This window comes from Hydra viridissima, unplaced genomic scaffold (assembly GCF_058129835.1).
Source record: "Hydra viridissima isolate aposymbiotic clone 2 unplaced genomic scaffold, HvirCarnegie_v1 scaffold_11, whole genome shotgun sequence".
NCBI lineage: Eukaryota > Metazoa > Cnidaria > Hydrozoa > Anthoathecata > Hydridae > Hydra > Hydra viridissima.
In genome coordinates, this window is record NW_028324310.1 from 11,356,914 (window position 1) to 11,384,881 (window position 27,968).

The 27,968-nt window shown below is 29.1% G+C and overlaps 2 protein-coding genes and 2 pseudogenes across 6 annotated transcripts in view; 3 read left to right on the forward strand and 1 right to left on the reverse strand.

Annotated features, from left to right (window-relative positions):
* The window catches only part of LOC149882164 (AMP deaminase 2-like), a 106,999-nt pseudogene that overhangs the window by 47,117 nt on the left and 31,914 nt on the right, over nt 1-27,968 (reverse strand). The window lies entirely within an intron of this gene.
* On the forward strand, nt 1,496-10,747 carry LOC149882167 (AMP deaminase 2-like). Of its 3 annotated transcripts, none has more exons than XM_090066295.1 (15): nt 1,496-2,556; nt 3,116-4,254; nt 5,474-5,717; nt 5,879-6,008; nt 6,104-6,235; nt 6,312-6,374; nt 6,475-6,529; nt 6,815-6,891; nt 7,129-7,292; nt 7,437-7,563; nt 7,757-7,920; nt 8,252-8,372; nt 8,497-8,670; nt 8,993-9,103; nt 10,248-10,747. In XM_090066295.1, exons 3-15 carry the CDS (start codon nt 5,476-5,478, stop codon nt 10,452-10,454), a joined length of 1,767 nt encoding a protein of 588 aa, XP_089922421.1. In that variant the 5' UTR covers nt 1,496-2,556; nt 3,116-4,254; nt 5,474-5,475; the 3' UTR covers nt 10,455-10,747. The 3 variants fall into 3 exon arrangements, with proteins under 3 accessions (XP_089922421.1, XP_089922422.1, XP_089922420.1); XM_090066296.1 differs by having other exon boundaries at nt 1,502-2,556; nt 3,116-3,320; nt 10,248-10,535; XM_090066294.1 differs by having other exon boundaries at nt 1,529-2,556; nt 3,116-3,291.
* On the forward strand, nt 17,725-24,868 carry LOC149882168 (AMP deaminase 2-like; annotated as a pseudogene). The gene is made up of 14 exons (XR_016444855.1): nt 17,725-18,171; nt 18,652-18,844; nt 20,281-20,522; nt 20,684-20,813; nt 20,909-21,040; nt 21,117-21,179; nt 21,280-21,334; nt 21,619-21,695; nt 21,930-22,093; nt 22,238-22,364; nt 22,577-22,740; nt 23,077-23,197; nt 23,322-23,495; nt 23,815-24,868. The product of XR_016444855.1 is annotated as an AMP deaminase 2-like (transcript).
* LOC149882169 (thyroid peroxidase-like) lies at nt 25,334-27,910 on the forward strand. The gene is made up of 4 exons (XM_090066307.1): nt 25,334-25,506; nt 25,652-25,770; nt 25,912-26,040; nt 27,614-27,910. Exons 2-4 carry the CDS (start codon nt 25,698-25,700, stop codon nt 27,781-27,783), a joined length of 372 nt encoding a protein of 123 aa, XP_089922433.1. The 5' UTR covers nt 25,334-25,506; nt 25,652-25,697; the 3' UTR covers nt 27,784-27,910.

Below are 27,968 nucleotides of genomic sequence, written 5' to 3' on the forward strand. Positions count from 1 at the left end.
GGGGGGGGGGCACTGCCCCTGTTGCCCCCGTGAACTCGGCGCCTATGTCAACAAGTAGTCAACTCCGTCAACAACAAGAGTAGTTAAAGAGTACTTGCAAATTTATGGGTATCAAGGTATTAGATATAGTGAACAGTAATTAACAAACATAATAATAAAACATATTATTTGCATTAAAAATACATATTAAAATACTTCTTTAAATGGCTCAAATGTTTACGAAAAACTAAATCCTTTAGTATTCGAAAGGCACCACCAACAGCTTAAAACGAATATCACAAATTATATCGATTTACGGGTGATAACGTTACGTGGCTAGCAAAACACTTTTTGGAAAAAAGTGATGAAACTCGGGGAGGATCACTAACAACCAAGCAAAGAATGGAAGTTACACTACGTTATCTAGCAAACCCTAGCTTCCAAACTGGAATTTCAAACGAAACTGGGATTCATCGCAGTACTGTTTCAAAAACTGTCTCTATGACGCTTCACTTGCACTTGGAGTTTGTTTTGTGCCTGTCGATATTGCCTCTAGGCATATATTATATATATATATATATATATTAATATATATATATATATATATATATATATATATATATATATATATATATATAACAGTATGTACATAAGTTTATACAAAAAGTTGTCTTTACCAACCATCAATTTGTGTGAAAGTAGGATTCTTTTCTGTATCTAAAAGATTAGCAAGTTTTACTTCACTCATTGAAAGCTTTATAGGCTTGTTTCCAGCTCGATGGATATCAGACATTTTTTTCAGCCTTGTTTTCATGTTGGCAATCTTTTTCGCCAATGTTTTTATATCAATCTTTGTTCCTGAAAAAAAGAGCAATTGCTCTTTTTTATTCACCCGGCCTAATAACACGAAAACAACTCATGACGCGTTTACGTCGATAGATTAAAGGGGACTTAAAAGAAGAGAAGGAAATCGAGTAATTTAGATTCAGTACTATTTATTCTATAAAAATTGTTTTCTATAAAAAAGTTTACAAATTAAATATTTATTTTTTAGAAAATATTTTATAGCTAATTTAGTAATTTGTTTAGAAATACACTGTTATGCGAAAATTGTTTAATATCATTAGCAAGATGTTACAAATATGATTATGTAGATCTGTTAAAATGTTAAATGTATGATTTTGTAAAAACCTTTCTGAGGTAATTCTGTGAATTAAATTCTAAATGTTTGGATTTCACAAAAACTTGATTGGATCCTTATGTAAAAGTTGCAGTTTCGCACAAGGCTACTTTAAAGAAGTAGCTTTATTAAGTCTAATTTGCTAAAATCTGTTTTAGATAAATTTTACTAAAGATACAATCAGTCCTGCATTGGCTATTAAAGTCGCTTACATTTCTTTGACGTTACAATCAAAGTATAAATTAAAAATTTTCTAACTTTCTCCAATCAACGTTTAAATTTAAACTTTCTACATATTTTACCAATGGTAACGGGCCGCCCAATATCAAAATATTTACTCAACGTGCGTTACACCGTAGATTAGATTCTGTAAACAAAAATGCTAATTGAATCTGGTTCCTTCTAACTTACCATTAACAATAATAACAATAATTCGGTTACAAATGCCACATTTAACAACACCTACCTACAATAATAATAAATATCACTTTCAACATGGTCCTTAACAATAATTTAATTATTACTGTCTCTCTGAACACCTCATTATCTAAAAATTTTTCTACTTATTTGTGGCTATTTGTAGTGCTTAGTAATGATTGTTTTTGTATTGTGGCTTTTAGAAGTTGTTGTGATTGTGTTATTTTTAAAAATTTATTTCTAATTTGCTTTTTAACTGACTAGAATTTCAAATAGTTTTCATGTGTCTAGGTTTAGTTTAAAAGGTTCAAATGATTCATTCTTAAAGATACTAAATGTAGGAAAAGGTTATTCTTTTTATTTTTTACTTGGAATTCTGTAATTGTGGGTGGGAAAATGTTATCAGTTTTACAAATTTAAAAACAAAATTTTACTTAATGGGAAAATGCCCAGAATTTAACACTTCCTAAAGTGATTCTTAAAAATTTAACACTGTAAGATAAGTTTGTTTATTTTATAGTGTTAGACTAAATAACTAAATTTCACAGATTTTCAGCTATATAAATGCAGAGTTTTGGACTATTGTATTAATTGTTAGAGAATGTTGGTGAGGAGTCAGACACTCTATACATATTTGTAAGTTATGTATAGCATTATTTTTAGTCGTAATGTATTCTTCATTTCAAGAAACCCTTGATCAATTCCCTTCTGGGAATGATGATATTTTCACAAAATACCAAAGTTTAGCAGCTTTAGAGGAAAACCTGTTTAATTTCCCACATCGACCTATTGAAAAAGAAGCACTGAAACTTGAAGAGCTAGAAATTGTTCAAAGAGTAAACAAAAAAAGAAAAGAAACTTTAGACTTATTAGTCAATCAAGAAATAAAACCAGACTACCAAAGTGATATTTCTGCTGATGTTTTGAAGAAAGAAGTTCCAATCTTTCAGAGGGTTAATGTTGGAGAGAGTTTAGGAGGGGTATGCTTTTACTGTTAGAATATTTGTATTTTACATATAAACTTCTCTTATTTTCTTTGATAGTTTAGAAGATTTTAGAAGATCCTGGATGTTTTCCATGAACTTATTTGTGTTATTGATGTAGGATCAAAAATGGTGCATTTTAAATGTATTTTGAATTTCAAGAAGTATCATACCTTGCATAACATTTTAGATACACTGTGCAGCAATTTAGTTAATTGTATTGAAATTCAGTTTAAAAAAATAGCTCATAATTATGTTGTGGCAAATGTATAACATAAAAGATTTCTCTTTTTTTTAAGCTTATAATGATTTGTTAAGCATATTCTTAATGTTTTATTTAAAATTATAAATAACATTTCTTCAGTAAATGTAACTAATTTCTTGAATAAATTCACTCAATGATGTATTATAAATGATAATTGTTCAGCTAAAAACAGTTTAGTAGAATAATCTTTATGACAAATTAATCCACCATTAAAAAACGATATGTACTGTAAAATGTATTATTGGTTATCTGAAAAGTTTCAAAAAGTAAATTTATGATTTATAACTTTAGACTCCCATAGATGAGCTAAATCAAGCTGGAGAGCTTCTGTGTGAAGCATTGTTTATTCGAGCAAAGTATATGGCATTGAGTTTGCAAACTTTTAATTCAACTACAGCACGCAGTCTCCAAACTGTCAATGAAAAATACAACCTCAAAGATTTCTATGATCGAATTGCAAGCTCTGGGTATTTAAATTTTTGTGAAAAATTGCAATGTTGAAGCAACACTCTTGTTGTTTAGTTTTTTATTTTTAATTTTTAACATCTTTATTGTTCAATATTAAATAGCGACTTAATGTTTTCAATATTTTGAATTAAAATATTGAAAACATTAAAAGTTTAAATTTGATGAAGAGAAAATATATTTTTTAACAACAATAACTTGTTCTAAAAAGAGTTAAAAAGTATTTCTGTTGAGTTTGAGGAAGCTTCTATTTTTAACAAAAATTTAGTTTAAAATCTCAGTTTCTTCAAGTTTTCCAGCTTTCTAAATATTTCACATAGCATTCTGTAATAAATAAATTTCAAATAAATCACTGACTAAGCACATTTAATGTATGAATTGTATAAAGTTGACTTGCAAATGACATCTTTTATTGACTTCATAAAGTTTTAACTGTAGCAGCACTTTGTCAGTTATTATTCCGTATTCTTCATATCTTCTATACGTGTCTTGTTTCCCAACTCTTAATATTGCTTCTTTATTTTCTTCTTGTCATGCATTTTAATCCTATGATTGCTTATTTCTCTGATTTAGTTTTATTTGTGGCATGTATGCATATATACATTATCTTTTTGTTCCCTAAAGTTTTAAAAAGTTTCAATCTCTATCTTTCTAGGTGTTCTTTTCTTAATAAAGTCTGAATTTTAAGCTGTGTACGACATAAAATATTTGTCTGTTAAAACTTTTCTTAATACAAATTGAAATTATCCAATAGTTACCAATGAATTCCAATAATCTTCCTCAAAATCTGACTTCTCTTAAGGAGTGCTTTTTTTTTTCAATATAAATTATTTCTCACACTTCTTGAACTAATGGTAAAATTGTTATTTGTTTCCTTGTAATGGTTTAATGTCGCACTTATGAGATACTGGTATGATTTCAAAGCATTGGTTAAAGTTGGAAGATAATTTCTTTACTGCTTAAAGGTTGGAGGTTTATTTTAACATGTTTTTTTACTTAAAATAGTTTGTAATCTGAAGATATGAAATATTTTATAAACAAATACATAATTGAGGTATAGCATACATTATTTGTCGCTTATTTAATCACAATAATACTTTAATTTGATTGTGTTAAAAATGTATATTATATGCTAGTACCAGAAAGCTAAGTCTCTAACTAGTCATTAGTATGCTCTTCCAAATCAGTCACTTACTGTATGTTTTTCAGTTTTCTTCCTCTTTCCTAATAAGATGACTTGTTCAAAACTGAATTTAAATGCATACTTATTTAATAAAAAATCAATTTCCACATATTGCATTCAAAAAAAAACTATTTGCAATTTTGATAAAGAGGCTTGTAGAATACGAATAATCTCCATAAAATAAAAGAGTAGATCTCAAATTTCTTTTCACATTTCAACGACTATTAGCATCCATTTTCATTGCTAAGTTTATAGTTTTTTTATAAATCAATTTGTATGACAAAACTATTTTAAAAAATAATGATGGAATGTGAAATAGTTTGATAAAGTTTTGAAATCCTCCAACTTGATGTTTAAAAAGTTATCAACTATTGTAGTGCCTTGTTGCATTCTGCAATATTAAAGCCTAAAAACTATTAGTTTTAACCCATGATTTGGTACCTGTGTTTTGAATAATTTGGTGGTACATTACTTGCCGAACTGTAAAAGAAATTTTAAATTGTTGTTTTGTTATATTCAATGTTTGTTTGTTTGAAAATAAAGTTTAAGTATTTTACATATAAAGCTGTTGTAATGTTCTATGGTTAATATATAAATATTAAAAAATACACATAATGCAAATGTTTTGAAAGTGAAAAATGCCTTAAAATAACCATTTACAAAATCTAGTTTTCAATAGTTTTATGATCACATGTCTAACAAGATGAGCACAACAAGATTCAAACATGTGAGGCTGGATTATGCTTTTTTAGCATGAAACTTATCTCCTTAGAGATAGGCTTTATATTAAAAAAGCGTCATCCAGCCTCACATGTTCAAATAAGCTGCTATGTTTTTGCAAAACTTTCTTTGATCACATTGAGTCTATTAGGTCCCATTGAAGAACTAAGGTAAATGTAACATTCTAGTCTTCTTCAACAGATTTTTTCCTATAAAAGTAAATGTTTTGTTTTACATGAATGAAATTCTAGTTTTTATGAAAAAGGATTTTATCTTCTTAGCAATGTGCATCCTTCAAGAAAATGAAAATCTTTCTCCTTGTGGCACTGTTTGGAAGCCTTATCTTTGCGATATTCCTGGTGATAGTGGTTATGAGTTTGAGCTTGTAGATGGTTTGTTTAGAGTTTACGGCCATAAAAAGTCTCAAGGGACATCTACTAAATCAGTAATACATCCTATGCCTCATATTGAGGAGTTTATGGAAGATCAAAAGGTTCTACTAACATTGTCAACTCACGGACCAATGTAGTTAATTAAAAAGTTTTATATTTCTATAAGTATAAAGAAAATGCAATACGACTAATCATTTTTGTGCCAGCAAATATATAATTTAAGTAAGTAAAAAAGAAAAAAAAAATTTTTTGTAATTAACTGAGGAAATGAATTGTTTTTCTGTTTTTTTTAAGAAAATCATTTACATTTCGACGACTCCAGTTTCTGGAGTCAAAGTTCAAGCTTCATTGCTTGTTAAATGACATCAAGGAAAATATTGCTCAAAAAGAGATTGTTCATAGAGATTTCTACAACGTTCGTAAGGCAAGTTCCTGTGTGTTTTTAGAAGAAAAACATTTTTGACAATATTTTTTCATTTAAACTTCCAGTTGTTAATTAAATTTTTTAAAAATGTTTAGGTGGATACGCACATTCATGGAGCTTCATGTATGAATCAAAAGCATTTGCTACGCTTTATCAAAAAAAAAGTTAAAGCACATGGGGATGATATTGTAAATGTTGTTGCTGGAAAACCAATTACCTTATCCAATGTATGAGTTTTACTATATGCAATTAAAATTATTTTATTACATTTACTTAAGCCAAGCTATCTTATGTTTGTTGTAGCTTTTCAAAGAGATGAAAATGAACCCTTATGACCTTAGTGTTGACACACTAGATGTTCATGCTGTGAGTAATCACATCTTAAGATTTAATTTTTGAAATATATTTTTGTTTGTAATTTTGATAAAAATTTCTTAGTATATCATGTATAATGTTGATTTGACAGGACCACAATATGTTTCACAGATTTGATAAATTCAATCAGAAATATAATCCTATTGGTATGTAGTCTTATTCTTTTGGTTTTCATATTAACTTTAACATGTTTTTACTCAAGTCAGTATTCATTTCCTAAGTTACATGCTAACTTTTTTATCTATCTAATCTTTACATCTAATGTTTTTAATGTTTTTCCAAAAATGGAGTTCATCTAATAAATCAAAATTCCCACTCAATTACTTTCCTATGATTATTCTGCATTAGGAAAACTTTTAAATCTCTGTATTCATTAGAAATTCTTTTTCTTAACTTCTGAAAAAAATCTTTTTTTTTTCTTCATTTTTTAGGTAAAAGTAAACTTAGAGAAATATTCTTGAAAACTGACAATTTCATGGGTGGTCGCTACTTTGCTGAAATAATAAATGTAAATTTTTTTTTTTAACACTTTGAATTGTTCCACTTATTGTTCAGTATTATTTTGATGATTCTAATCTGCTCTTTAAGAAATCATTCTTGTATCATCATTATGATGATCTAAAGATGTTTGTTAAAGAGTTTAAAAAGAGTTTCACTGTTTCAAAATGCTGTGTTGATAATTCTTCTTCAACAATGTTCTGTTCATTGTTTTACTTTTCAAGGTTGTTTGATTTACTTTTTTTAGGAAGTTGCAGAAGACCTTGAAGAAAGTAAGTATCAGAATGCTGAAATAAGGCTTTCTATTTATGGCCGTGATAAAAGTGAGTGGGATAAACTGGGCAAATGGGCAGTTACTAATAATGTAGCTTCATATAATGTCCGCTGGTTGATTCAAATACCCCGACTTTAGTATGTTTATTAATTTGCTTTAGAGTTCATTATTTGCCATATAAAGTTTTTTGACAATGACATTGTGTTGATATAATTACTATTACCATAATAGTGGTAATAGTAGTATTAGCATTAGTATTACAGTTTTTATTATTTTTGCAGTGACATTTATAAATCAAACCACCAAATAAAGAATTTTGAAGAAGTGATTGACAACATATTTCGACCACTCTTTGAAGTTTCTGTGAATCCTTCAAGTCATCCATATCTTCATCGCTTCCTTCGTCAGGTAACACAAAGCTGGTTATAATCAAAATTTGCAAGTGCATTTAAACTCTTTTATGTTACTATTTAAAAGTAAAAAAAAAGTTATTTTGTACACTTCTTGTTTTATATCAGTTTCTGTTGAAATTCTTTTTTTATAATATCAAAAGAATTTTATTAATTTTCTACAAGTCATTGAATCTTTTTTTAACATGCAGGTCATTGGTTTTGATAGTGTTGATGATGAAAGCAAGCATGAGCTTGTTCCTTTTTCAAAGAAAAGCCCATTGCCTAAGAATTGGGACTTAGAACATAACCCACCTTATGCTTATTATTTGTACTACATGTATGCAAACATTGTTGCTTTAAATCATTTGAGAAGGTAATTTTTTTTTTGTTGGTCTCAATCATTAGAGAAAATCAAATTGCATTTATTTGTTACACAATAACAGAAGCTAAATTTGCTTCAAATTTAAAATTGGTTTCAATTTTTTCCATTAAAAAGATTTGATATCAAATTTTGATTGAAATTTCTGTTTCATTTAATTTTTTCAGAATACTTAAATATTTAAATTTAAATAACATCAAATACTCAAGTTAATTTGTATTTCTCTTGGTTGTAGATAAAGGTTACTTAAGTTCTGGAAACTGAATGTGGGAAAAACCATTATGGTTTGTTTTCATTTTCTTGTAACTCTTTGAATCTTATCTAGAAAACAAGGACTGAATATATTTACTTTGCGACCACACTGTGGAGAGGCTGGCCCAGCTCAGCATTTAGTATCTGCTTTTATGCTTGCAGAAAACATTTCACATGGTCTGCTGTTAAGGAAGGTTATAATTATTACTTAATACACATAACAGTTTACACTTAACAGATTTATTTGCTAGACCTCCTTCTTGGAGGGTAGTAATTTTTTTAAAATAAATTTTCATTAATTTACATTGTTATTTTAAGGTGCCTGCTCTACAATACCTGTATTACCTTGCACAGATTGGTGTTGCAATGTCTCCATTAAGTAATAACAGCTTGTTTTTAAACTACCACAGAAACCCATTACCTGAGTTATTTGCAAGAGGTCTCCTCATATCTTTATCAACAGATGATCCTTTGCAATTTCATTTTACCAAGGTAATTAGAAAATGATTTGTTAACCCTTATACATCAATGAGATAAAAGGCACATACATCAATGAGATAGTAGGTATCAAATATCAGGTATTATAGGGCTACATTTCTTCAAATCATGTTTAAGTTGAAGCTCTTTTTTTTCTCCTTGTTTTACCATTTAGACCTTTTTTTTAAATTAGCAAGCAAATGGCTTAAACATATAATGAAATATGATTAAATTATAAGAAATTGTTTGATTGGGAAGTGAGTTTCCACTTGCTGATCTTATGATGTGTTATAAGTTGGTTTCAGCTTTTTTAAAAAAGTCTTTATATTTTTTAAAGGAACCTCTGATGGAGGAATACAGCATTGCTGCACAAGTATGGAAGCTCACAACAACAGACATGTGTGAACTTTCACGAAATAGTGTGCTTATGTCTGGCTTTGAACACAAGGTTTTTGACCTTTTTAGTATAGTAGAGTATAGTAGAATGAAATAAACCTATGAACTCTTATTAGAAAACCAACTAAAACAACTTCCAACAGTCCAGTTGTTTTAGTTGGTTTTCTAATAAGAGTTCGTAAGTTTTCTCTCTGATACAGGTCTGATAACCAGCCAGTCCATAACCAGAATCTCATTTTATTAAAACCAATTTTAGTCATGTGCTTCAAGTCATTGTCTTGGATAAATACTCATTCTGTAGTCAACATAAGATAGCATGGTATTTTGAATAACATTTTTTTTATAGATATTGATCCACAATACCCTTAATCTAAAATAACAACTTAACAAGGAATCCCAAGTGTTACAACACCTTATTGTCACAGTAAAAATAGTATTTGATCTTGTCTAGAAATTGTAATTCTCTTTCTTCCTCATTTTATACGTTTCGATTTAAAGCTTCAATGTTTTTGCAACTGTGTTAGATGTACATTCGACACTATCTTAAATTTTTATATAGTTTCTATATGCAGTTACAGAAATAAGTATTCGAACAAAACATTTTATTATGGAAAATAAACTTTGTAATTACTTTTCGTTGAAGTTTTAACACTCCTTCGGGATTCGTTATATTTTAGCAACGCAAGTTAAATTACCGTTGATTAATTTTTTGCTATATAAAATCGTGATTAAATTTGCTTTTAGAATAATTATAAAAGTATTTATCAATATCATATGCTTTTTCTGAGATAACCTGACAAAGTTTATTTTTCACAATAAAATGTTTTGTTCGGATACTTAATTCTCTGACCTCTGTAAAAACCTCTGTAAAAACTATATAGTTTTCTATAAAGTTTTTACAGAGGTTTCTGATCATTTCCTTTATGCAATGCTTTGCATTGTGCATTTTAAAAGTAAATTTTAAGTTGCTAACACACATCATTTTTAATTGCCAAGAACAAGATACGGTAATATGTTTTCCGCTATTTTTTCTAGCATTTAAAATAACCTTGAATTAAATAAAGTTTTGCTCGTAAAGTATATAGTTGTCTATAGTTTTCGCTACAAATGACTATTATTTTCTGTAATTTTTGAAGTATTTTGATGGAAAGTAAATTGCTATTCTTACTTTTTAATGCTGATTTTGCCTTACCTAGGTGAAACAACATTGGTTAGGCGATAATTATCTGGTCGGTGGCCATAATGGTAACGATATAACAAAAACCAATGTACCAGATATACGCGCTTGTTTTCGATATGAAACTTTAGTAGACGAGTTACGTCTTATATCGTTAGCGGCAAAAGAAGCTTCAGCGTCTTCAATGACTTCTCTCCGCCGTTCATCGTCAGAAGCTCTTGAATGAATGAACATTTTTGATGACAAGAACGAGACACTGTGCTTGTATTTTCAAACGTTTCCATTTTCGAATGTTTCCATTAATTTTCGTGATGACTTTTATTTCGCTTTTTGTCAGAAAATTCTATCAAAAAATGGATTCATTTTGATAAACTTTTCATGTTGCTGGTTTTTTGTCGTCGATAACTTTCAAAATTTATTTTTATTTGAAAAATGTTTATGATGAAAGATGAATTTCTACTTTGGGAAGTAATGGTAATATCAATTTTTGATAATAATAAATTTTGCAATTTCGCTCAACACCTTTGCTAATTTAATAAAAAAACTGAAAAGACTGAAAAGACAAGAAAAACTCGCGTTGAGTTTTTCTATTCTTCTCAATGACATATATTAACTAGATATCTAACTCAAATTTTTTGCCAGCCCAGGTTTGTTTTGCCAGCCTGAAATGACGCAATAATAAATCCAAGCAAAACAAAAATGAATTATTGTCAATTTAAATGAAACGGTTTTCGGCATAAAAAGCTTTGAAAACTTGCATCACTTTTTCTTTCGGAATTTTCGTGAAGTTAGACATCTAGTTAGTATATATCATTGATTCTACAATACTCGTCGTCATCCAGGTCATCAACAAAATAAGAAATAGGAGTTTTCGATTTAATTGTTGGTTTGGAGGGCGTTGATTGTAGAGAAGTTTACAAACTGAAAAAAGTTATATGTTTGGTCTCAAAACCCTGAGAAGTAGAGAAGTTTACAAACTGAACGTAGAGAAGTTTACAAACTGAAAAAAGTTATATATTTGGTCTCAAAACCCTGTTTATTTTTAATTAAATGAGGAAAAGACCTGTTTATAAAATAATAAATGATTAAAAACTGTAACCAATTTACTTTCTAACCAAATAGTGAAAAACGGATACTAAACTCTCTATTATTACGACAATAGAGGGAAATAGTGTGAGCACAATGTACTCTTCCCTTTCTTGTACAAACACGCACGTTTTTTAGGATTTAACCATGCATCAGATTTAAAGAGCTTATATTAATGCTTTTTTTTATATAATAAAATGAACGGAAAAGTAAAGAGTATTGCAGTTTTCTTTTTCTTCATAATGTTATGCACAAGTTTTAGTGCATAAGTAACACGAATATATTTTAGTAAACACTGACTATTAATTTAGCTTTAAAAATGCTATTGTTGTAAACGTTTTTCTCAACTGAATCCTCTTTGGATGTTTATGGACGTCCTAGACGTCCTTAGACGTCTAAGGACGTTTAATGCCTACTGGGTTGATAAGTAGATCAGATGTGAGCCTTCTTGTGCCTTTTTGTTACATTTTCACATTGCTATAATTGGTTGCAGTTATTGCATATTTCTTTACTTTACTTGTGTCTTAGATCATCAGTGCAAATAAGATGGGTGTGTTTTATTTTGGAAAGTTAGATTCTTTGTAAAAGCTGATTAAAAAATGTTTATTGCAATATTGACACCATACGCGTACATCCTCCTCATTCACAATTGTTTTGTCGTGCTTCATATCACAAATTCTCTTTATTCCTTCCTACCTTCATGGTTGACTATTGATCGTCTAACTGATCGTAGTTAAACATGTTTCTTTATTCCTTCCTACCTTTATGGTTGACTATTGATCGTCTAACTGATCGTAGTTAAACATGTTCCTTTATTCCTTCATGGTTGACTATTGATCGTCTAACTGGTAGATTAAATCTTCTTATTTCAACCTTTGACCAAAAAAATATTGAAATTAGAAGATGTAAAATGAAGAGATTTCAGTTTTTACTTTAGTTAAGATAACAAAATAAAATTGTCTTAAAACTCTTTGAGCATAACTTGTGCGTTTGTAGATGCCTAATTTCAACAAAGAAATCTTTTACTCAGTCATTTTTAAAGCCCTTTTTTTTATTTCTTTAAATTTTTCAATTTGATTAGATGGGAAAAAATCCTTAGTAAAAAAGTGTAGGTTAAATAGAGAAATATCAAATTTTTCGTTTAGCGCTTTATCCTAAGTATTATGAAATGTAAGCACTTACAATTTTAAGAGTAAACACAAATGCCATCGCCATTTTTTAGATTTAGATTTAGTTTTGAGATAATTGCTGAAATCAGTTGAGTTACTTATTTGATATTTTTATTATCTGCAGTCATATTAATTGTTATCCATTATGCCTTATTTAAGCAACTGTTAATGATTAAACGAAACCTTTGTTATTATTGCTTAACGGTTTCTAGTTTAGATGGTTACCCTAGTAACTGTTGGAAGTCAACCCTCTTACTGTAAGTAAATGAGCTCATTAGAGAACTAACACACTTTAAATAGATTTGAACCAAAGACTTTCGGCTAAAGTTTGAAAGCGCTGAGTATTAGGACGAGTTTTTCTAAAATAGCTTTTATGTTTAAGTTAGCTTCACTGTGCCTCTGTATTATTGTATGTATAATATATCATGATGTTAATGAAAAAGTAAAAATGAATGCAGTTTTTCAATTTTAAATGGAGTAAAAAGTGATAGGCTTCCAAAACTCATTATTCATTTTCAATAAAAAACAACTCCGTATATTTTTGCTGTTTGTTTACAACTTCATATCTGTGCAAAAAAAATTTTCTCGTTGTGCCAATGTCTATCATTTTTCCAAACCTGATGTTAAATTTGGGTCTCATAGGAATGTTAACACCATTACATATAAAAAAACAAGTAAACGCAGGTTGAGCAAGTAGATCAGGTTTTTCTTTACTAAATTTATTGTAACAGAAGCGTTTAGTTTTAAAGAATGGCCTCAATCAACAAGATGACATTATGTCCGAAAGAATCCCTGATTTTTTTTGCGTGTTGAGGTCATAGCCTGTGTCTATTTTTGATATCTAGAGACTGGTTTGATGGTTAAAAGGGGAAAAAGAAAAAAAAAAAGAAAAAAACAATATGATCTAATTAAAAATTTCAAAATTAAGACACCCCCAAAATATTTTGAAGCCTCTGCATATTTCTTTGTTGACTTTTAATTACGCACAGATAAGCAGTTTATATTCATTTATGATTCTAGAAATCTAATTAAATGTTGGATTCCCTGATGAGGGTAGGAGAAGCAAAAATAAAAAACACCTATCCTCCAATTTTCCCCAACGTTTTTTGTCTTAGTTAATGTTAAGATTTATTATTGTTTGTTATGAAGTACTAAAATGATTTCCACCTATCCTTCTTACAATGTTAACACTTTGCCAGAATATTTTTGTTTCTCTTTAAAAAATATAATTGTCTTTTAGATGATTGTAGTCTTGAAGTGGAACCCAATTGTAAAATGACCACGTAAGAGATAAAATCTTACGTTGATCGCCATCGTTCTGGAAGACCGCGTTTGACGACACCCAATTATGATCGCCTTTTAATCAGGTTGGCGAAGAAAAATCGAACTATGCCGTCGCATGAATTAAGAAGGGAATGGAAGCTTTCAAATGGACGTTAAGCATCGGCATCACTAGTGCGCAGGAAGCTATTAGCTAACAATATGTTATGGAAAAAAGCTATTCTAAAACCGCGACTTACCAAACAACATACAAAAAGGCGAAAAGAATTTTGCCAAAGCGTCAAAGAATGGTCTAAACAAAAATGGAGGACAGTAATGTTCAGTGATAAGATGAATATCGAGGTTGATAACCGAAAAAAACGAATTATGATTCGCAGGCAGTCTTCAGGAAAATATAATCTTGATTGTATCGTTCAAAAAAAAAAAAAAACAAGGTAGCGGGTTGGTTGGAATATGGTACTGCATGACATATTATGGTCTCGGTATGTTTAAATTATTTGATGGTCGACTCAACTCTATTTATTACGCCGATATTTTAAATAACAACTTGTTACCGTCAATTAATGCACTTGAGCAAAGCGTTCCGTTCATTTTCATGCAAGACAATGCACCATGTTACAGGGCTAAAATTGTCTTTGAATGGTTCGAAAGCAAAAATATTGAGCGTCTAACTTGGCCACCAAATTTGCCCAGATCTAAATTGCATTGAAAATCTTTGGAATTGGATTGATAAAGAGATTGCCAAGAAAGCACCATGGAGCCTTGAGGAGTTGTGCAATATTTTACCAGCAATACTTGGAAATGTTCCCAAACATATTTTAGAGAATTTAATAGACTCAATGCCAAATCGTATAAATGAGTGCTTAAAAATTCATGGTAGAATTACGCGGTATTAGGTAAAAGTTATCGTTTTTTGTTCTGTGGTTCTTAACTTTTCTCAACTTTTTTTAAATAAAAATTACCTATAAAGCTTTAAATACAATTTTTTTATTTGTTTAAAAGTTTTAATCATTATTATTATTTTTTGTTTTGTTTGTCTATTTTCTAAAATTTATTATTATTACTTTTTTACCAGAAAAATATATTCGGTTAAATATAAATTTAAAAATAAAAATAAATTATGATTTCTTTTTTTGGTGGTTCTTAAGTTTTTCACAATACTGTGTATGGCACACTTATGGTAATTCGGCATATAAAAACACGACATGAGTGGTCACTTGGAAATGAAGGATAATTAGAAAGCTTCAAAACTTGTCTCATTTTTTATTTATAACCCTTTAATAATAGCAATTTGGAAGATCTTAAATCTTATCTAGCAACTTTCTTTTTTTAATTAAAAACCTAAGAGTCACAATTTTTATAGAAATTTGTGACTCGTTGGTTTTTTTATTGTTTTTTTATTTTATTTTTTGATTGATAAATGATTGTGCAGAGTGCCGGAATAATGTCCAGCAATTCGTTTGTTCATCTTACAATAAAGATCGGTGAAAAACTATTCCATTAGTAGACAACGTCAGAAAATACTATCCACAAATTATTCTCAGTAAGATTTTTTTAACAAATATGTTAAAAATATGGAGAAGCAAACAGCGCCCTCGCTTGCTTGCGAGGGCGCCGCTCACTCACTCGCTTACGAGGGCGCTACCTCATAGACTAGCTCAGAGACTCTAGAAGTGAATATGGTTGGAGGGTCGCGCCATGCCTGGACAATGTGAAACTTTTGTCCTACCGACAGCCTTTTACATCTTCTCGCGCTAGACGCTGTATGACCTAGAGCGCTGATCTATGGATAGAGCAAAGGTTCGCCGAGCCACAGGTCTCAGGCCCTAATCGCTGGGTCTATCTTATAGGGCTACCTCAGAGGGCTGGCTGGCTGGATCTATGCTGAGCTAGGGCAAGCCCTAACTCAGAGAGGTGGTCTAAAATCAGCTATATACTACTACTTTTGCATCGTAATTGAATTTAAAAATGCGTTTATTCAAACCAAACAATACGTTACGGAAAATTTTCGGTATGATAAATCTGATTTGTGTTGAAAAAACCTTGTTTAAAAAAGCGTTTCTGGAGTTGGAATTTTAAAATTTGTTAAAACAAGCTTATTACGTTGAATATTTGTTTGAATCGTTGAAACAAGCTATTACAACGTATTAGCATATTTAAAAACATTCAGTGACGTTGTAATAACTTGTTTAAACTATTTCTAAAATAACGCGAAAATAATATTTAAACAGCAATACTTCCATAATACTTGTATGGATTTGTGTTACCAAGTGTTTACACAATCGTTATCTCTTGTATAACATGAGAAGCAAATGCAGTTATAAAATTAAAAATCTTAGCGGAAGACAAAAAATAACTCTTAAAAAAAGGATCATGCACTTCAGAGTGAAAACTTGCTAACTTCCAGGCACATGCTATAGTTCATAATAAGCTTTATAGATGACTGGGCCCTGGAGCTAAACGCTTACTTTTGTTTAGCTAGTAGCAAAACACACCTGCCTAATGACGGTTTGATATTCCTGGAAATAATTAGGATGCAAAAGTCTAAATCAAAAAAATTTTGCTCAAAGTTCTAAATAAACAATAAAACCTTTTAGAACAAAAAAATACGCCAAAATGAATTACTTTTTTCTTTACATAAAATTAAACAACAGGAATGTTGTTTGCTTAGTCAGGCGCTCAGCACGCGGAACAAATTAGAACTGTTTTGCACCCTCCTGACGCAAATCCAAAGGTTGTTCTCAAGCGCTGTTTTCATATTTTTATGAGAACGTTTAAATCACGTTTTGTTCAAACTTCGGTTTACTGTTTTTCATGACGCGTTTACGTCAATAGATTGAAAGGGACTTATAAGAAGAAAAAGAAATCGAATATTTAGGATTAATTATTAGTTATTGTATTAAAATTGTTTTCTGTAAAAAAGTTTACAAATTTAATATTTATTTTTTATAAAATGTTTTATAGCTAATTTTGTAATTTGTTTAGAAATACAATTATATGCGAATATTGTTTAACATTATTAGCAAGATGTTGTAATATCATGATATAGATCTGTCAAAATGATAAATGTATAATTTTGTAAAAACATATTCTCAGAAAATTCTGTGAATTCAATTCTAAATATGTTTGAATTTCACAAAATCGTGACTGGATCATTACATAAAAGTTGCAACTTTCGCACAAAGCTACTTTGATGATGTGGCCTTATGAAATCTAATTTGCTAAAATCTGTTTTAGATAAATTTTTTTAAAGATACAATCAGTCCTGCATTGATTATTAAAGTCGCTTGCATTTTTTCGACGTAACAATCAATTTAAAATCTAACTTTCGCCAATCATCAACGTTTAAATTTAAATTTTTTACATATTTTACCTATCGTAACGAGCCGCCCTATATTAAAATATTTACACAATGTGCGTTACACCGTAGATTAGATTCTGTAAACAAAAATGCTAATTGAATTTATCCTTCTTTTCTTGTCTTTATTTTAATTTCTAAATTGCAAAAATGAAATCGGATTAAAAGTAGTATATATCTGTTTTTCATAAAGATGATTATACCATTAATTATCTTAAAGTTTTTCTACTTATTTGTCGTTATTTGTAGTGCTTATTAATGATTGTTGCTGTAGTGTTGCTTTTTAAAAATTTCTGTAGTAGAGTGTTTTTAAAAATTTATTTCTAAATTTTCTTTTTAACTGACTAGAATTTAAGATTTTATGTGTCTAGGCTCAGTTAAAAAGCTTAAAATGATTCATTCTTAAAGATACAAAATGTAGAAAAAGGTTCTTCTTTTTTTTTTAATTGGAATTCTGTAATTGTGTGTGGGAAAATGTTATCAGCTTTATAAATTTAAAAACAAACTTATTTTATGGGAAAAAACACAGCATTTAATAGTTCCTAAGGCGTTCCTTAAAAAAAAAAAAACATTTTAAGATAAGTTTGTTTATTTTACTGTGTTGGAATGAATAACCACAGAATTTCAGCTATATTTATAGAGAGTTTTGACCTATAATTTTTGTTGGAGAATGTTGCTGAGAAATCAGACAATTTATATATAGTTGTAAGTTATGTACAGCATTATTTTTAGTCGTAATGTATTCTTCATTTCAAGAAACCCTTGATCAATTCCCTTCTGGGAATGATGATGTTTTCACAAAATACCAAAATTTAACAGGTTTAGGGGCAAACCTGTTTAATTTCCCACATCGATCTATTGAAAAAGAAGCACTGAAACTTGAAGAGCTAGAAATTGTTCAAAGAGTAAACAAAAAAAGAAAAGAAACTTTAGACTTATTAGTCAATCAAGAAATAAAACCAGACTACCAAAATGATATTGATGCAGATGTTTTTGAGAAAGAAGTTCCAATCTTTCAGAGAGTTAATGTTGGAGAAAGTTTAGGAGGGGTATGCTTTTACTATTAGAATATTTGTATTTTATATAAAAATTTTTTATTTTCTTTGATAGTTTAAGAAGAACATACCTTGCATAACATTTTAAATAAACTGTGCAGCTATTTAGTTAATTGTATTGACTAATTAAGTTTGAATTTTTATTAATTAAGTTTGAAAAAAATAGCTCATTATGTTGTGGTAAATGTATAACAAAAGATTTCTATTTTTTTAAAGTTGACAAGGATTTGTTAAGCATATTCTTAATATTTTATTTAAAATTATAAATAACATTTCTTAAGTAAATGTAACTAATTTTTTTGAGGAAATTTATTCATTGATGTCTTATAAATGAAAAGTGTTCAGCTAAAAACCACTTAGTAGAGTAGTCTTTATGATAAATTAATCCACCATTAAAAAAAGATGTGTAATGTAAAAAGTATTATTGGTTATCTGAAAAGGTTCTAAAATTAAATTTATGATTTATAACTTTAGATTCCCATAGATGAGCTAAATCAAGCTGGAGAGCTTCTGTGTGAAGCATTGTTTATTCGAGCAAAGTATATGGCATTAAGTTTGCAAACTTTTAATTCAACTACAGCCCGCAGTCTCCAAACTGTCAATGAAAAATACAACCTCAAGGATTTCTATGATCGAATTGCTGAAGAAAATATAGATTCTCCAAGGTGTAAGTATTTTTTCCATTAGTTTGAAATTCAGGGGATGGAAATTCTTGTGAAAAGTTGCCCTGTTGAAACAGCACTGTTGTTATTCAGTTTTTTCTTTTTATTTCTTTATGTCTTTGCACAACATAGTGGCTTAATATTTTCAATATTTTGAGTTAGAATATTGAAAACATTCAAACTTTAAATTTAATGAGGAGAAAATAGCTATATTTTTTAACAACATATTTTTTTAAAATATATTTTTTAACAACAATAACTTGTTCTAAAAAAAGTTAAAAAAACACTTCTGTTGTGTTTGAGAGAGCTTTAATTTTCAACAAAAACTAAGTTTAAAACCTCAATTTCAATTTTTCCACCTTTTCAATTATTCCACATAACATTCTGTAACAAATAAATTTCAAATAAATTATTGATTAGACACATTTAATGTATAAACAATATTCTGTATTCTTCATATATTCTATACATGTCTTGTAACTTTTAATAATACTCTTTATATTACTTCTTCATTTTCTTCTTGACATGAATTTTGTTTCTAAGATTGCTTATTTCTATGTTTGTCAATGGAATCTACATCTTCTTGTATTCAATTTTATCTGTGGCATATGTGCATAATCTTTTTATTCCCCAAATTTTAAAAAACTTTAATCTATATCTAGCTAGGTATTCTTTTCTAGATAAAGTCTGAGTATTAAGCTAATTATGGCGTAAAAATAATTGCCTATTAAACCTTTTCTTAATACAAATATCACCTATCTAATAGTTACCAGAAGATACCAACAATCTTCCTCATAATGCTAATTTCTCTTAAGAAGTACATTTATTGCAACATTTTTAATTGATTCTCACACTTCTTGAACTACTGGTAAAATTATTTGTTGCCCTAAAATGGTTTAATCTTGCACTTATGAGATACTAGTATCTCATACTTATGAGATACTAGTATCTCATAAGTGCAAGATTAAACCAAAATTTCAAAACTTCGATAAAAGTTGTAAAATTGTATTTGATAACAGTTGTAAGATTAATTTGCTGCTCAAAAGTTGGAGATTTATTTTTACATGTTTTTCACTTTGTAATCTGAAGATATGAAATGTCTTATAAAAAAATTCATAATTTAGGTATAACATACAAGCATAATTTAACCAAATATCAATTTCTACACAGCATTTTAAAAAAACTTTTTTAGCATAAAACTTTTCTCCTTAAAGATAAGTTTTATGTTAAAAAAGCATCATCCAGCCTCACATGTTTAAATAAGCTGCTATGTTTTTCCAAACTTTTCTTTGATCACATTGAGTCTATTAGGTTCTATTGAAGAACTCAAGTAAATGTAACATTCTAGTTTTCATTCAACAGATTTTGTCTTATAAAAGTAAATGTTTTGCTTTGCATTAGTGAAATTCTAGTTTTTATCAAAAAGATTTTATCTTTTTAGCAATGTGCATCCTTCAAGAAAATGAAAATCTTTCTCCTTGTGGCACTGTTTGGAAGCCTTATCTTTGCGATATTCCTGGTGATAGTGGTTATGAATTTGAGCTTGAAGATGGTGTGTTTAGAGTTTTCAACCATAACAAATCTCAAGGGACATCTACTAAATCAGTAATACATCCTATGCCTCATTGAGGAGTTTATGGAAGATCAAAAGGTTCTACTAGCATTGTCAACTCACGGACCAATGTAGTTAATTAAAAAAATTTTATATATATAAATATAAAGAAAATACTGATGCACTGCAACTCGTCAGTTTTGTGCTAGTAAATAAATAATTTAAATAAATAAAAATTAAAAAAAATATATTTTTTTGAGGAAATGAATTGTTTGACTTTTTTTTATTTCAGAAAATCCTTTACATTTCGACAACTTCAGTTTTTGGAGTCAAAGTTTAAACTTCATTGTTTGTTGAATGATATCAAAGAGATTGCTGCTCAAAAAGAAATAGTTCATCGAGATTTCTACAATGTTCGCAAGGCAAGTTCCTGCGCATTTTTATAAGAAAAACATTTTTAACAATATTTTTTCATTTGAACTTCCAGTTGTTACTTAAATCTTTAAAAAATGTCTAGGTGGATACACACATTCATGGAGCTTCATGTATGAATCAAAAGCATTTGCTACGTTTTATCAAGAAAAAAGTTAAAGCACATGGGGATGATATTGTAAATGTTGTTGCTGGAAAACCAATTACCTTATCCAATGTATGAGTTTTACTATATGCAATTAAAATTATTTTATTACATTTACTTAAGCCAAGCTATCTTATGTTTGTTGTAGCTTTTCAAAGAGATGAAAATGAACCCTTATGACCTTAGTGTTGACACACTAGATGTTCATGCTGTGAGTAATCACATCTTAAGATTAAAATTTTTAAATTTATTTTCGTTAGTAATTTTGATGACAGTTTCTTAATATATCAAGTATAATGTTGATTTGACAGGACCATAATATGTTTCACAGATTTGATAAGTTCAATCAGAAATATAATCCTATTGGTATGTAGGCTTATTCTGTTGGTTTTCATATTAACTTTAACATGTTTTTACTCTGGTTTGTATACATTTCCTAATTTACACGCTAAAAATTTTATCTATATTAATCTTTACATCTAATGTTTATAATGTTTTTCCAAAAATAAAGTTCATCTGATAAATCAAAATTCCCACTCAATAAATTTACTTTGATTTTTCTATATTATAAAGACTTAAATCTCTGTATTTCCTAGAAATTCTTTTTCTTAACTTCTGAAAAAATCTTTTTTTTTTCTTCATTTTTTTAGGTAAAAGTAAACTTAGAGAAATATTCTTGAAAACAGACAATTTCATGGGTGGTCGCTGCTTTGCTGAAATAATAAATGTAATATTTTGAATAATTCCATTTATTCTTCTGTATTTAGTTGATGATTTGTATCTTTTTTTTAAGAAATCATTTTAGTATCATCAATATGAATGTCAGTATGATGATCTAAATATGTTTATTATAGAATTTAAAAAGAGTTTCACTGTTTCAAAATGCTGTGTTGATAATTCTTCTTCAACAATGTTCTGTTCATTGTTTTACTTTTCAAGTTTGTTTGATTTACTTCTTTAGGAAGTTGCAGAAGACCTTGAAGAAAGTAAGTATCAGAATGCTGAAATAAGGCTTTCTATTTATGGCCGTGATAAAAGTGAGTGGGATAAACTGGGCAAATGGGCAGTTACTAATAATGTAGCTTCATATAATGTCCGCTGGTTGATTCAAATACCCCGACTTTAGTATGTTTATTAATTTGCTTTAGAGTTCATTATTTGCCATATAAAGTTTTTTGACAATGACATTGTGTTGATATAATTTCTATTACCATATTAGTGGTAATAGTAGTATTAGCATTAGTATTTTAATTTTTATTATTTTTGCAGTGACATTTATAAATTAAACCACCAAATTAAAAATTTTGAAGAAGTGCTTGACAACATATTTCGACCACTCTTTGAAGTTTCTGTGAATCCTTCAAGTCATCCATATCTGCACTGCTTCCTTCGTCAGGTAACACAAAGTTGGTTTTAATCAAAATTTGCAAGTTCATTTAAACTTTTTTTTGTTATTATTTGATGTTAAATTTAAATATTTAGTGAAAAAAAAAGTTATTTTCTACACTTCTTGTTTAATATCAGTTTCTGTTGAAATTCTTTTTTTATAATATCTGAAGAATTTTATTTATTCTATTTAAGTCATTGAATCTTTTTTTTATATTGCAGGTCATTGGTTTTGATAGTGTTGAAGATGAAAGCAAGCATGAGCTTGTTCCTTTTACAAAGAACAGTCCATCACTTAAGAATTGGGACTTAGAACATAACCCACCTTATGCTTATTATTTGTACTACATGTACACAAACATTGTTGCTTTAAATCATTTAAGAAGGTAAATTTTTTTGTTGGTCTCTCTAATTAAAGAAAATAAAATTGCATTTATTTTTATGCAATATTTGGTATTTTTGCTGTATGTAGCCACTGTAATATTTTTATTGCAGTCTTATTGACACAAAAGCTAAATTTGCTTCAGAATTAAAATTGATTTTAGTTTTTTGATTGAAAATTGATTGAAATTATTTTTTGATGCATTATAAAATTATATACTCAAGTTAATTTGTATTTTTCTAGGTTGTAGATAAAGGTTACTTAAGTTCTGGAAACTGAATGTGGGAAACACCATTATGGTTTGTTTTCATTTTCTTGTAACTCTTTGAATCTTATCTAGAAAACAAGGACTGAATATATTTGCTTTGCGACCACACTGTGGAGAGGCTGGCCCAGCTCAGCATTTAGTATCTGCTTTTATGCTTGCAGAAAACATTTCACATGGTCTGCTGTTAAGGAAGGTTATAATTATTACTTAATACACATAACAGTTTACACTTAACAGATTTATTTGCTAGACCTCCTTCTTGAAGGGTAGTAATTTTTTTAAAATAATTTTTCATTAATTTACATTGTTATTTTAAGGTGCCTGCTCTACAATACCTGTATTACCTTGCGCAGATTGGTGTTGCAATGTCTCCGTTAAGTAATAACAGCTTGTTTTTAAACTACCACAGAAACCCATTACCTGAGTTATTTGCAAGAGGTCTCCTCATATCTTTATCAACAGATGATCCTTTGCAGTTTCATTTTACCAAGGTAATTAGAAAATGATTTGTTTACCCTTATACATTAATGAGATAAAAGGCACATACATCAATGAGATAGTAGGTATCAAATATCAGGTATTATAGGGCTATATTTCTTCAAATCATGTTTAAGTTAAAGCTCTTTTTTTTCTCCTTGTTTTACCATTTAGACCTTTTTTTAAATTAGCAAGCAAATCGCTAAAGCATAATGAAATATGATTAAGTTATTAGAAATTGTTTGATTGGGAAGTGAGTTTTCACTTGCTGATCTAATGATGCGTTATAAAATGGTTTCAGTTTATAAAAAAGTATATTTATGTTTTCTAAAGGAACCTCTGATGGAGGAATACAGCATTGCTGCACAAGTGTGGAAGCTGACAACAACAGATATGTGTGAACTTTCACGAAATAGTGTGCTTATGTCTGGCTTTGATATTTATTGATAATTCATGTGGAACCCAATGAGACATTTTTTGAATCATACCCATGGCTTTGAGGCGTCTGGAAACTGTTGATTGTTCAACTCCTAACGATTTCGCAAGGTCCTCTTACGTTTGACAAGAATCCTGATCGAGTAATGCTGCCAATTCTGCCATTTTAAACCGTGCGAACCACTTCTGAAACGTTCGTTGAGCTAGAGCATAGTCACCATAAACTTCAACCAAGATACGATGACTTTCGGTAGCACTTTTCTTCATGTTAAAGTAATGAAGAAGAATCCCCCGCAAAAACACTTTATCAGGAACGAAAGTTGACATTTTCAGTTAAATTAAAAATAGTTTTGTTTACGCTTAAATCAAATGATTTATAATGAAAATGATGCGCAATAACATTGATCTTCGCACGCATGCGTGGCTAAACGAAACGCTGAGACAATAAGCTAGTTTCGTAATCCCTTGTCAAACCGCACGAATTAATTCCTAGACCAAATAGTTAAATAAAACACTCTACCTTAAAAATACAAAAAGGAGCATTCTTATATTCATAATAATGTGATTATATTAGGAACTGTACATGCACAACAGATTGATGAAATATAAATAGTTAAATACAAATAGTAAAACACAATTAACATGCAAAGTCGAAGATATCTGGAGAAGGGAAACAGATGAATTGAAATTATAATTACAAGCCCGGCTCTTTACGACACTTCACCTTTGCGAAGTCTTGAATCAATTGGTTAAACTCAATCTCTCTGAGAAGATCATATTCAGATCTCATCAAAGTTAGAAAACTAAACTTTTCGGTCTCATAATATTTTATTTAGATAAATATATTACTTAATTTATGCAGTTTATCATGATATGTGCCAAAAATATTTGTATGGTTGGTATATAATTTTAGGTGCTGTTACTTTACTATAATAACATTAATTTATTGTCATTGATACGTACTTTAACTCCACGAATCACAAAAAACATGCATAAAAGTTCTATGACGATTTTATATGGAGGCCCCAAATTGTGGAGGCCCCTGGGCAAATGCCAACAATGCCCACCCCTAAATCCGGCCTCGCGCAGTTGGTCATTACAGGTTCTAAAAATGTTATGAATTTTATCTTGATATTTGAAATTAAAAAAGCAGTTGTTATTATCTTAGATGAGAGTGGGTTACTACAAGATGTTTACACAAGTTCAACTTCAATACCTCTCTTTTTAGATAAATTTTATTTATTCATAGATATTTTCACTTTATTGCTGATTCTTTTTGCAATAAGTTTTAAATCCATAAGGTTCTAATTTAAAAAAAAAGCTAAACATTTTCTTCTAATGCCAACTGAAGTATTTGGGTTTTTAGAATTCATCTTCTCAGTTTTTCTTAGACTCAACTACTTATCATCATACCTAGATATGCTTCACAAACATCTAATATGGTTTTCTTGATTGCGTATCAAAGTTACTTTATAAAAGGACTTTTTTTGGAGACGTTTTCCTCTGACCATTTCAATATTGGGGTAAAACTACCAAGCAACGAGCTCGATCGTCCCATATCTTCAAAGTTTTTAAGTCCGATCAAAATCGGTGAGTTTCTTTTTGTTTCTATTTTGTAACTGCCATTATTCATCGATTAACTTTTATTTTTATTAAAAACAATTGTGATTTTGGGAGTTGATTGTTATTCTCAGTATTGAAACAGTTTAAATCCCTCAAAAGCTACATTATTTAGATTATGCATGTTCAGCACAAAACTGTATGACTCCTAAAAGTGAAAAATGTTCGAAAACGGAAGTTACGGCATATGTACCTGCCAAAATGGCTACATTTTGATAAAAAATTTATGTCAAGGTAACAAGAGTATTCCCATATAAATTACTTAATAAGATTATTTTAGAAATCTTTAATTACAAATATTTTTCTACCAACTTTGAAAATTGTTTTTCTACCTTTTTTATAAATTTAGTAAACTTTATATACAATTTTTATCAGATATTAATGAGTGTGCTGATGGATCTAATGCATGTTTACCAAACAAAAGCAGATGTTTCAATACAGAAGGTAGTTATAAATGCTGTGATGATTGTTGGGCTTTAGGCGCCGATGGTCAAAACTGTAATGGTATGTATAAATTTCTGTTTTTCAAGAAAGCTTATATGTAGAGAATGTCATACTTCCTTGAATAAGACTGTCATATACCATAAGATACTTTTATATTCCCTGCTGTATTGATTTCTGTTTATTTGATATCGATAAAAGTTTGCCATATTGCAAAACACATTTAGGTTTAAATTACAAAGGAGTACTTAACGGGTATGTATTTTGTTTTGATGAACATAAAAAACTTTTGTTGTTAATATATCATTTAATTATTAAATAAAAACTTATGAACTTATAAACTTAGGACTTTCAGTTTTGGAAAAAAGCGAGTGGTAAAAGAACAACGTTTGGTTTTTCCTGAAAATGAGTTTTTTTTAGTCTTTAAGAAAATACAGTTCTTCACATCAAATATTTTCAAATAAGCGGTCTTAACTTAACAAGGAAGTAGTCAAAAGGAAAATAAAAGAAGAAAGCTATGAGTATAAATTAAATTAATCTTAATGTAATATGTAAACTCCGATAACAAATAGCCCATTCTTTTAATGCAGGACGAAATCTGATCATGAATAGTTCCTATATGCTACTATCAATGTTTAGCAGTAAGTTCAAATTTTCTAGCTCATCTTTCCAGTTTTCCTACCAATCTCTTACCTCGTTCCTTTTTTCGGCTTTTTTAAAATACTTCTTTATAAACTTCATCAATTTTCCATCCTTATTTGATAAGCATTTAAATTGCAAGCGATAGTTCAAAAAAACAGCTTTATCATTGCATTTTTATTTCGTAACAATTTGAGCCCTCTGCGTTGAAGCTTTGAAGCAGATTTATATTTTATAAAAATTGCAAGCGTTAGATCTATTGAGTCTATACTTTTTTTACTAATGAATCCTAGAATTTAGGCGAGCTTTCAAAAAAAATGGGTTGCTAATCTCCTTTAACGGTTGGTAGAGTTTTAGTGCCTTTTGTGTAAGTAACCAGATATATATTTTATAAAATCCTGTATTATAGTGTTTTTTTTTTTTTTTTTTAACGTTTTATAGAACTTCATTGACCTTAAGTTTAAACGCATTTCATACAAATCTATCAAGCCAATATGCATATAATGTAACGATTGAATACTATCTTCCTTCATTTACTTTCTTATCAGCTGAAAGTAATGCTCTGGGTTCAGTGAAGAATGGAAGAAATATACTAAAGTATTTTGTTAGTCTTTCCACTTAATTTTCTTCTCTCCTTTTTTTAGTATTACTTATTAATCCATTTTAATGAAATGTTTATAAATATATACTCACCATCATTTGATAAGAATGAAAACATTTTCAAAAAACTGAGCACGTTTTTTTTCAGCTTAATATTGGCTTAGACAATAATTAACTTTGTAAGAATGTAAATAATGTTCAGCACTTACTAATTAGATATCAGCCAAGTTTACTTTTCTTATTTTTTGAATTATCAAGACTTATATTGATAGCTCTAAGCCCTTGTTTTTCAAAATAGTCACAGATGATTTAATTGATGTGAATTTGGGTACCCTAGGACTCACACAGTTTAAAATTAAAATCGAAGCAATAAAATTTGAACTATCTTTTAATTCAGAATGCAAAAAGCTTAAACAACAATTAGATGAGATAGAATTACAGAAAGGACAACACCACAAAGATGCAGTAACATTTTATATTAGAAAACGAAATGCACGGTTCAAAGCACAAAGGGAACAAAGATTTGAGTCAATTGCTTTTGACTTTATCAAATCTATCAACCGATGACTTTTACTACAGAAGAAAATTGGCATTTTATTCATTTAATATTCACGTACTTTCAAGTAATTAGCTTTTTTTGTATTGTTATGATGAAAAAATAGCTTGAAAAGGGTTTAATGAGGTAAAGTTAATGTTAAGGTAAAGTTAATGTTTTATGAAACAGTTAAACAAAGAAATTTGATCTGAGGAGC